This window comes from Cebidichthys violaceus, unplaced genomic scaffold, assembly GCF_023349555.1.
Source record: "Cebidichthys violaceus isolate CVI_PGR_0920_01 unplaced genomic scaffold, fCebVio1.0.p SCAF_85, whole genome shotgun sequence".
Classification (NCBI taxonomy): Eukaryota; Metazoa; Chordata; class Actinopteri; order Perciformes; family Stichaeidae; genus Cebidichthys; species Cebidichthys violaceus.
The window spans coordinates 296859-307346 of NW_027176970.1; the positions used below are offsets into that span (position 1 = coordinate 296859).

Sequence of the window (10488 nt, forward strand, 5' to 3'; positions counted from 1 at the left end):
TGATGGATTACATCAAGCTACACTAAATGTTAATGTATTTCACCCTCATTTTTGGCTTTTTGTGATATTTGATTTGTGTTTGAATGAGAGCACTGTAAATCCAGTCCAGTACATCTATCAGTGGCTGTACATATTAACCCAGTGTCCCTGGATAAACCTGGACATACCATCATAAACCATCTTTCCCTCTGTTTCTGTCTTCATCTCTGTTCCAGCTAGTTGATGAGGAAAAGTCTGTGGTGATGACAGAGATGGAGAAAATGGTGGCATTATGCCAACAGCTGCAGATGGGAGCCAAGACTCCTGTACAGGGCAAGACTGCCACCTTCCAGAAGGTACTCATACTACGCTTGCGTGTCTTTATCTTTTTTTGTGTTTGTTTGTGTGTATAGTTAAATAATAAATAAACAATGACTTCTTTCTGCCCCTAGTCTGTTTTGTTTGGAAGACAAATTAGTGTGCAGAGCAGACTTACTGTTGTTTTTTTTTCTTAAAGGGATAATTGGCTTCAAAAAGCATCAAAACTACATCCCCAACAACAGACGGGCATCAATGAAGCACTATGCTCAGTGAACACACAATCGAGCACGACTTACTGCGTTACTTCATTATTGGCCACGGCATAATATTTTAGTGATCTGCGAGTAACACCATTATCGGACGCAGGGCGCTAGATTAATGAATGTCTGTGAGGAATTAATGAGCATTTTGAGCAGGGATGAGCTGCCTTAGGTCACCTTGTAATAAAGGCGAAGGTTGTAATCAAAAGGACGCGATAAAGAATAGCGTGTCCATTGCTGATTAATGAGCATCTCGTTGATGTGTATTGGCTCGCATCTCTGTCGCTCCATCCTGATGTTCACTTTATCATTCGTCTCTAATGGAAGAATGTGTTCGGGGTTATATTCTGATGTGCGTGAGTTGGCTGCTGGGTCTTAAGTGTTTTTTTTTGTGCATTTGTATCCAATGGGTATCCATGCTACCTCTTTTCAACTAGTGTATAATAATTTTATTTTTTTGCCTCTAGGTGGACTCATCCATTCAGACAACCAGAGGTATCTTGACTGTGGTTGTCTTCCTTCTACCGTCCTGCAACAAGCTCACCAGAAAGGTGATTAAACAGGACTCTTGACTTAGTGACTGGCACTTGTAGTAGCCTAGCAAGCTACATGGAAATCCACTAAAAGACAAAGAGCTCAGAGACATTTATGTAGGCCTAGAAAATCTGATTAAACTTGCAATAACAAATTGTAAGGACACTTAGGGGCAGTGGAAGTTCGCTTTAAACACAACATGAACATATACCACCTTTAGTTGATATGGTCAACTTGTAAGCAAACAGTTGCATATTTACACATCCAACAGACAAAACATCCAGCAGACAAAACATTAGCATTCATTTGGATTTGTGTTTCTGGCAAATGTTAGTCCAATATTTACGAGCCACTTAGCTCTGTTTTTGGTCTCCACCAACAAAGTCGACAGGAACTACAGAGTTTAGTAATAATTAGTTCATCAATAAGTGTGTCCACTATAAATATGAAACATTAATTATAGGAGCTTTAATTGTATTTAACAGCTAAAAGTGCCGTCATTCTATTTTTTTTTTTTTTTTTTTTTTTTGCATGTATATAAAACAGCAAAAAAACATACTTCATTTCTCATCATATCTCATTTCTTTCCATTCTTCTCCTTGCTGTGTCCATTTGCAGTACAAATCAGAGAGGAGTAGCCTGGGTTCCCCGCAGGACTGGAGAGAGAGGCAGGATGCATCCACACCTGTCAAAGAGGAGGGAGCTCTTAACAACAAGAACAGCAACGGCTTTGGTGCCAAATCTCTGGAGCAACACATGGCCGGTCTTAACCTCCTTGAGAGCAAGTAATCCAGAGAAAGGTCACCTCCTTTGTCCCCTATTCTCGCTTGGAGCAGCACATAGCCAACCTCCCCTTTCTGGAGAACATCTATTCCAGGAAGTACTTTACTCCCCTCATCCTCATGCTCCCATCAATGAGTGGGCTAGAGCAGTGTATGTGGTGAAGATGGATGCCTCGGGTCATTTAGAGTTTGTATCTGTTGTCTGGATGATGAAGTGTAAGGTTTACAGAGGAAAAAGCAGATCCAAGCTTGCTGTGCCCAGGGGAAGTTTGAACCCAGGGTAGATTTGTTACCTGAAGCACCGGTTCCACATCAGTCCACAAGATGGAGACAATCAGCCAACACTATGACTTTGCCACTTGCTGTGAGCCTCCTCATTGATTTTGAATTTATCAATTCTCTGGATATTGAGTTGATAAACTGATCAGAATCAGGGAAAGAACTTCTCTTAATGCTCAGCTTAGCCATACATCTGTCTTCACTATGTGCCTGTGTTACAAGTCAAAATTGCTTTGTGGTGTACTGTAAACGTGTTGCACATGTTCGCCAAATTTTAGGCGGGGGGGCATGCATGATGCAATCATAACCAAACCCTTGTGTTTGAGTCTTTTGTGGTCGACATGTCATAGGCTTGTAATGTTAACACTTTTTCTGTAATATTAGATAGTGGTACATTGTCTCCTGGCATTCTATTCATAAGTATTTAAAAAGTCAACCACAGCATATGATTAATGACTACTTTCCATACAGTTTGCCGCAGAATGTTAGCCATGTTAGTTACAAAATCACAATTTAATGCCAAATATGATTGTTCTCATTAATAAGCTATGATCTTCAGCTTGCTACTAGTGTGAAATATAAAGCTCTTACACCTCCAGTTTACTCACTGGATGGGCCTGGTTTCTCCAAAAAGTAAGGTGATAAAAATTCAAGTTCATCACTAAGATGCTTTTTGGGTTGTCAGGACCTTACTTTATGCTGTCCTGTTATTAAATCATATTGTGTAGTTATACAGAAATTTTTTCTTTTTAACAAAATAACTGAAACATAATTCTGAAATGGAGCCTTGAAGTGTACTTGTTATGAAGACTATCATTGTGAAGCTGCCTTATAGGCCAATATGTAAATGGTATCTATAATATGGTACTTGAAGCATACACATATATACACATATATATATACATATACATATATATATATACACACACACACACACACACACACACACACACACAGTATCCTAAGGTAATGACTTTGGTACTAGATGAGGTGTGATAATGACTAAGATGAATAACATACATTAAGCTTTAGAGATGCTCTGTACAGTGTGAGAGCAGCTAAGGATGCTGGGTATTGTAGTTGCGCTACAGATGTGAAGAAATCTTAGATCTAGTTTTGGACCATCTATTCTTTTGACAATTGAAAGGTTAATAAAAGTGACACAAACAAAATAAACAATATTTTTCTTAAATCTCTGTGGGTTATATTTATTGACATTCTAGAAAAATAATTCAAACTGAATATTAGTTGGGGATATCTAAACTACAACCAGATTTCAAGTAAATTATCATGCTTTCCTCCATTTCCTAATTTTTCAAATTAGAAAAAAACAAACAAATGAAGAACTTGAACGCAGGGTGCTTCCTGAAACAACGTGTAAGTACAGAGGCATAGTGCACAGCGTGCATTATATGCAATAGTCCCTTTGAAGTGACCTCACTCAAGTGTCACTCTCAAGGATAACGTCCTCAGTCTTTAACCCAACCTGCTGAGTGAGTCAGAATACTTTTGACGTAAATAAGGCAGGAACGTGGAGCTCAGTCATGATGGTGGAGATTGGGCAACGGCACGTTTGGAGACAACGCTCTCGAACTCCTCTCTGCTCAGAAGATTCTCCGTTATGCTCTTGCTCTCCTCAAACTTTGGCAAGATGACGGCAATGTATCCTTCAGTGGACGGCTGTTTGGATTTGACAGACAAAGCACTATTAACGCATTTGTTTTAATAAGATTAGATGACAATGATTGTGGGAGAGAGACGATAACATTCATAAATGATAACATTATGATAACATTATAAATGATATTGAACAGTGACTTTATTTTATTATATTTAAACAAAATGTTATAGAATGTATGGCCTTTAGAAGAGGGCATTCAATCATTAGAAGGACATACATATATGCCAATCGTAACCAGGTGATAACATTATTGTGTAAAAATATATATATTTACCTTTTCCAGCAGGAGAGTAGGTGTTTCTAAAATACTCTCATTGACCTCCAGAAGACGGCCCCGGATGCAGCTAAAAAAGACGACAGATTTGCGTGACTGATCATGACAGACAAGCATGTGGAATGTATGACTAGAAAAACAAAACCATTATCTCACCTGTAGATTGTGTATTCAGTTTCATCTGTGCATGTTATCCTGCACAGAGGTGCGAAATCAGTAAGGAACTGACCCCCCTATAATGGGAAAAAATTATTGAGAGGCATTAGAGGCCAGGCTGAAAAGAATGTGAAGTGGAGCTACACAAGTACACATCTATAGACCAAATTCATCTGTAGCTTTATTAGTCGTCGTGAATTTACCCGCTTAGACTTCCCAGACACTTTATTGTTCAGCCGACTGCAGCAATCACTGATCTGGTAATTGATGCTTTTGATTGCCCGCCCATTCTGAAGGATTGGGTGAGTCTCCGCTAACGTGACAACACATAGTCTGCAGAAGAAACATAAACAGAAAAGTGAGCCTTAAAAAAAAAAAAAATACCAAAAGTTAACATTATCAGTAAATCACCAGAGTGTGGCTGAAATCAAGTTTAAAACATTAGATAGATATTCATATTGGCTCAGGAAATATAACAACATAATAAACTGGATGACTAGAAAGAAAAATAGAAACTCCTATACACTGTTATATGCAATCAACTTTCCAGTAATGATGTCACCTTTTTTGTGAGGCTTATATATTTATTTATTTTTTAAGCTGTAATAAGTGTCGTTGTTTTACGTTAAATATTTATGTAAAGTTGTTCTAATATTTCTGTTAACTCAAAAGCATTATTTTAAAATCTTTATATCTTTATCGATATAATGTAATACTACCACAAAACCATGTTGATACAACACAAACGTCTCAACAATACTGAACAGTATAGTCGTATCTGTCCCATGAAGTAGCAGTTTATATCTAATAACCAGTTATTAAGATGACTATTCGTTTTGTAATCATCACCACCTAGTGTGGATTTCACTGAATACCCATCACGTGACTCGTGTTAACGTTACCTGTTTGAATGCTGCAGGATGCAGTGGTCCTCACACGGTTTCCCCTTCATATCTGAATAAAACAACCACAATACACTCAACGCATTTTAATTAAATGCATTACGCTGGGTAATCGAATCAAAATGTAACGTTAGTGCTCTATCCGCAGAGATGTTCTACTAACGTTAGCTCATTTAGCCACCGGACAGCTAACACAGCATGAGAAACAGTTCAGTGATAATATTTACCGGCTCTGAACCATCGTGTGTAATATCGGTCGATAACTGAAGGCGCCGTCGCTTCTGTGTCTTTCTGCTCCAACGAGTCCATGAAAAGTATTCACAATACAGGTTGTAGAACAAAAAGACTAAAGAGTAGATTTATAGAAATGTGTACACTTCTTTGCGTGACGGATAGCATCTGGCGTGACACCGAAGTCCGTCCTTAGAACGAATCCGACAGTTTTAAAAGGAAGAAAGGTTCCGGAGATTATTTTCGCCTCTTTGAGTTCGTGAATTTGATAAGAAAGCCCCTTGCAGGACTTTTACAATGACAATGTAAAATAAAAATGTAATTCCACAATAACAACATGATCATTTTGTGCTATTTGGGTAAAAATGTAAACGCCAGTCTGATCTCAATAGGTAGAGCTTTCCACACTCAGGGGCTCTAACCAATCTTGAGATTCTCAAAGTTTACTACTTAGTAGTAGTAGTTCAATTGTTAGAAAATTGCATTTTCGTTTTAAATAATGCATGCCTAAATGGGCTACAGTGTTAATACTGCATTTTAATTTTCAAATTTGAGTTAACATTTGAATAGTCCACTGGATAGAGGGGGGGACAACTTTGAGAATTAAATACCAAACAGCTTTTACATTTTATTTTAATACAGTCATAAAACAAAAGCCACCCAATGAATCATTTAATTGATCTGAACAGGGTTGAATTTCGATCTGCAGTCAAAACCATTAGCATGTTTGTGGGCAGTGTAGCAGAGTCATGTCCATGCTGTTGTGTAAGCTGTGTTGCTACCTGGGACACATTTTGAGAGCAATTTTCACTTTGCCCACTAGATGTCCAACTACCGCTAAAAACTGCAGTAAACTCTATAGTCAATGTGATTTGATACGCTTTCAAACTCCTCACACGACATCAAAGTTTATTGAAATGCAAGTCCTCTGCATGATGTGGGTGCATTTCCATATATTTGAACTAAAGTAATATCTCCAGCTAAACATTTTCACATTTGATTAAGATGCATTTGTTGATGTGTAAACCAGTTAAACAATATAATATAGTTGTTATATGTGATGTCATGGTGTCTCTGAACAACTGGTACATTTTTGTGCTGTGTGTCATTTTCTTATCACTTATCTCTAATGATTCTCCCAGATGTCTGATAGATATTTATATGTTGAATGTGCATCCGAGCGGGTTATGTAATGAAGAGGTCTGAGAGAGAAGGGAAGCAGTATTGAAGGGACTGAATCTGTGAAATTGCCCCTCGCTGACCCAGACCAATCACATACTGAATGCTTAGTGAACATTTTACAGGGATTGGCTTTGGTACGATGACTTCATCCTGGTCACATTATTGAGAGAAAGAGATCACAAGAGAGAGAGAGATTTGTCTGATATTTGGGGGCACAATGAGTTTTCCATGCTCACCACTACCAAGACTTGGAAAGGTTTGCCGTCAAGACCCATCGTAATGAGTTTTTCCATTACTCCTCCGCCTGTGGTCGGCCGTGGTCTGCAATTAATTCAGAGATGAAACACAAAACCATTGTGGAAACAGTGAAGACAAAGGGAGTATCTCATGGATACAATTTTGCATCAGGCATTTCCAATAAACATGGCCATCCTTAATATGAGTCAACAGCTTTAGCTATGATTTTACTTTTTCCAAACAAATCTACGACAACAAGACATACAGCTGCTGCTACTGCTGCCGCTACTAAAACAACACCTAGATGCTAAATAACAACAGTTAGGATTCATCATTAGATCTTCAGAATAGATTCTGTGAAAGTTCATGACAAAGTTTCACACGAGAGGGAAAAGGGCCCCGTATGTCCTGATAACTATGACCTCCATGGATATTTCCATTTGCAAGAGTGTATATGTGCATCTGTGTTTATCAATCTGTTCATTGCCTACATGTATCTGTCAGTCTGTGTACATTCCCAAGCCTTAACTACATTTTGTTGGAATGAAAACATTGCTCTATCTCCCCCTCTTCAAGACTTGACTTCCAGGTTCACTGGCTGGTTCTTAGACAGGCACTCTGAGTGTCTCCAGCTGCACATGCTTCTGTGTGTGTGTGTGTGTGTGTGTGTGTGTGTGTGTGTGATGCAAGCGTAGCTCCACGTCAGCTTCTAAAGCGAGCAGCCCTTCTTCTCTGGCCCGCTGTTTTGGCTTCAGCAGTCTCTCCCTCCACATTGAAGTCGTCCAGCATATTTCCGTAGCTGGTCTTCAGTGCCAGAGGAAAGCCTGATAAGGGAAGAGAGAAGCTCTGACCAAGGGGGTGACGGCACTGTATTCATACCAGACCAGAAAATTGAGGATTTCCTGGTTCGTGGCGCATAGTTAGCTGGGTTTTAAGACGAGATATTTCTGTGTTGTAATGCAGATGGAAAGAATTATTGCGTGAGGGGGATTTCTTTTTCATAAGTGGTTCATGCAGACAAGCTATCAGTAACACTTACAGATATTCATTGTTTGTAGGTGGAGAATTGCATGCAATCCAGGCTCGCCTACAGTATCTCATCATTTGATAATGTCTAGGAAATTAGACAGAGGCATGCTGCAGTTAGAGGCATGCTGCTCCTCTTTTTCCTGGAAAGCATCTCGCCTGCATTTACCATTTAACAGATTGAGACATAAGCTGTCAAAAGGCACATTTAAAACCTGTTTGAATCGCTGGTGTGTATGGCAGGTGTCAGTTAAAGAACTGTAATTTTTGGGTAATGTCTTTAAAGGGCTGTCAATTGTGATTTTGTGTCACAGAACAATAATTAGATTTGTGTCAGACTGTGATTAATGCCCCATGGTGGACCGATCAATAAATACAGTGTGGCAGTGATCTGTTTTCTCTCTTAAAAAGTTTAGATTGGGAATAATAAAGTGGTCAGGCTGCTGTCAGTGAATGTGCTGACATGCAGCAGCACAGAAACCCCAGGTAGTTCCCGTTACAGTAGGTGTCTCCCGGACCACATTTTGCCATTATGACACACACACAGACTCATAGGATGAAAAACGATGCCAGCCACACACAACCACGGCTGGTACAGTTGTTTGCATTAGCAACACGGTGCTTGACAGAGAGCATGACCAGAGCCAGTAAAGCAGACATCTGCCTCTGATAAAGGACACAAAAAGCTATCAGTATCTTAAATATTGGTGTGTGTGTGTGTCTACAGGAACTGTGTGAGTGAAAGGGATTAGGTGTCCCTGGCTGCAGAGCAGGACTCTCCTCCCAGAGCCACAATGCTCCCATATTACTGTTGGTGTTGTGCAAAACCATAATGATACAAAATGTGTGCAGGCCAAATAAGTCTCTCATTGTTCCCTTAAAAGGATAGCCCGATAGTGGTGTCAAGAGGAAGTGGTTTAAACTGGTTTGTTTCAACTTCCTGTCAGTTTGGGACACTACTTCATTTTTAACTTGGTAAAGGCAATCTGTATGGTGTTTTTTAATCATTTAATGTCCAATTTTAGTGATCACAGGTTATTTGAAAAATGAATGGTCCAATAATTGAGAGACACTGGTCTAACAGATCTGGTTACATCAATCACATATTAGTTTCTGTCGTAGTGACTCATCCATTGTTACTGCCCACCATGTCTTCTTTCATGTCACTGAAGTGCTTCAGTCTCATTCCTGATGCTAATTTGTTCATAGCTGTCATCCTCCTTGTCATTCTCCAGTGACGAATGGGGTTCAACAGGAGATCAGAGCAATGGAAAGAACATGCACACTGTAAGACGCCAAATCCACATGCACACACAAGGAATAATTTACAGGTATTAAGAGGTTACAGCTTTGGATTCTTACCGCTTTTACCTGCTTTCTTTTGCCAAAGCAGTAAAATTTAACAGGATGTTTTTATGAGACACTGAAAGGGATATATGTATATATATTAAGTCACCAACTGGGCTTCTTTAGGTTTACCAACAATTTCTAATTAGAAAGTGCCTGCACTGCTTGTGTTAATTATTTGTAAGAAGCCACGTGGCAAACATCTCCTCATGGAAAGTGAACTTTTCTCCAAGAGGAACTCTCCACGTCTTGTTTTCTTCTTGTAGCGTAGCAGCAGGCAGGATGCTCTGAGCTCTAACACAGCTGGCGGTTGAATGACAGCGGAGCCAGGTTGTTCCTTTTTATCCAAATATCCACCCTTCAACTGCTTCCTAGAAAAAAACTTCATGCCTCTGCTCTGCCTGACTGAAGCTTTCCAGATTTATATGGTTGCTTTCTTAAAAAATATTCTTTCAGGGTTTTTTCTCATTTAGATAGGTTTCAAAGCATTTCACTGAGGCGTTACAATTATCCTGTATTGTTAGACTCTGTCATGGTCACTCTATAAAGCAGCAAGTAAAAGTTTCCTTTTGCAGCATTTACGAAGGTCCTTGCACAAACCTGTAAAATGTCAACGTAAGCACACAAAAACACAACATTGCGTATCCATGCAAATGTTTTGTAGCTATTGTCACAAAACTTTCCTTGCCTAATGTTTTGTTTATGTTACCTAATATGGTAAAAAGGTATTCATGAATGTCACCGCCTCATTCCTCAGTATCTTGCGCAAGAAATGGTTTGATAAATGATAGCAGACACAGATTCAGCAGGTCACATAAGAACACTCCATTCCTTGGCAAAGATGTGGACGTTTGGAGCTTTTTTTGTAGTGTTGGGTTTTTGTTTGTTTTCCTCTGGCTCTCTGGACAGACATGGTTGTGTGTATTGGCTGAGGCTCTTGGTTCAACATTAAAGCACATATTCTCATGTGCTTTAATGTTTCTGAAGCAAACACTCAGCATTGTTGACAGTGCTCTTTGCGGGAGGTTATTTCACAGCTTTAGTGAAAATTGTCAAAAGCATTCTGAAGTTAACGTGTTGATTTTCTCTGGATAATTTTACCATTACCGTAATTTTTGCACTAGTGGGTGCATTCTCCGTCTCTCAGAAAAAGAATTCATAATTATCTTTCAGTCTGCAGCTAACATATTTGTGTCCGTCTTGGGGCTGTATTGACGCAGTAATCTAGAGTGGTTTCTTTCTAAACCTGCAGGAAGTGGTCAGTGTTAAAGATAGCATAATTTTGCACCAAAATTAA

At 39.2% G+C, this 10488-nt stretch overlaps 2 protein-coding genes across 2 annotated transcripts in view; one reads left to right on the forward strand and one right to left on the reverse strand.

Moving 5' to 3' along the window:
• ctnnal1 (catenin (cadherin-associated protein), alpha-like 1) overlaps positions 1-3339 on the forward strand; it is a 48157-nt gene extending 44818 nt beyond the window's left edge. The window contains exons 17-19 of the mRNA XM_068702511.1: positions 216-335; positions 1028-1111; positions 1713-3339. Coding sequence (XP_068558612.1) covers positions 216-335; positions 1028-1111; positions 1713-1883 — 375 coding nt within the window. The 3' untranslated portion in view covers positions 1884-3339. The remainder of the gene's footprint in view (positions 1-215; positions 336-1027; positions 1112-1712) is intronic.
• An 8-nt stretch (positions 3340-3347) lies between these two features.
• Positions 3348-5575, reverse strand: abitram (actin binding transcription modulator). The gene is made up of 6 exons (XM_068702512.1): positions 5396-5575; positions 5169-5220; positions 4470-4599; positions 4267-4343; positions 4111-4180; positions 3348-3835 (listed from the first exon to the last, which is right to left on the reverse strand). Exons 1-6 carry the CDS (start codon positions 5475-5477, stop codon positions 3698-3700), a joined length of 549 nt encoding a protein of 182 aa, XP_068558613.1. The 5' UTR covers positions 5478-5575; the 3' UTR covers positions 3348-3697.
• Positions 5576-10488: the final 4913 nt, after the last annotated feature.

Excerpts from the sequence above, each read along its gene's own strand:
- abitram (XM_068702512.1), bottom strand. The coding sequence starts at position 5,477 with ATGGACTCGTTGGAGCAGAAAGACACAGAAGCGACGGCGCCTTCAGTT. Across the intron at positions 4,181-4,266 it reads ACTGAATACACAATCTACAG|CTGCATCCGGGGCCGTCTTC; the intron begins GTGAGATAATGG and ends CGTCTTTTTTAG. Across the intron at positions 3,836-4,110 it reads CTACTCTCCTGCTGGAAAAG|CCGTCCACTGAAGGATACAT; the intron begins GTAAATATATAT and ends AAATCCAAACAG.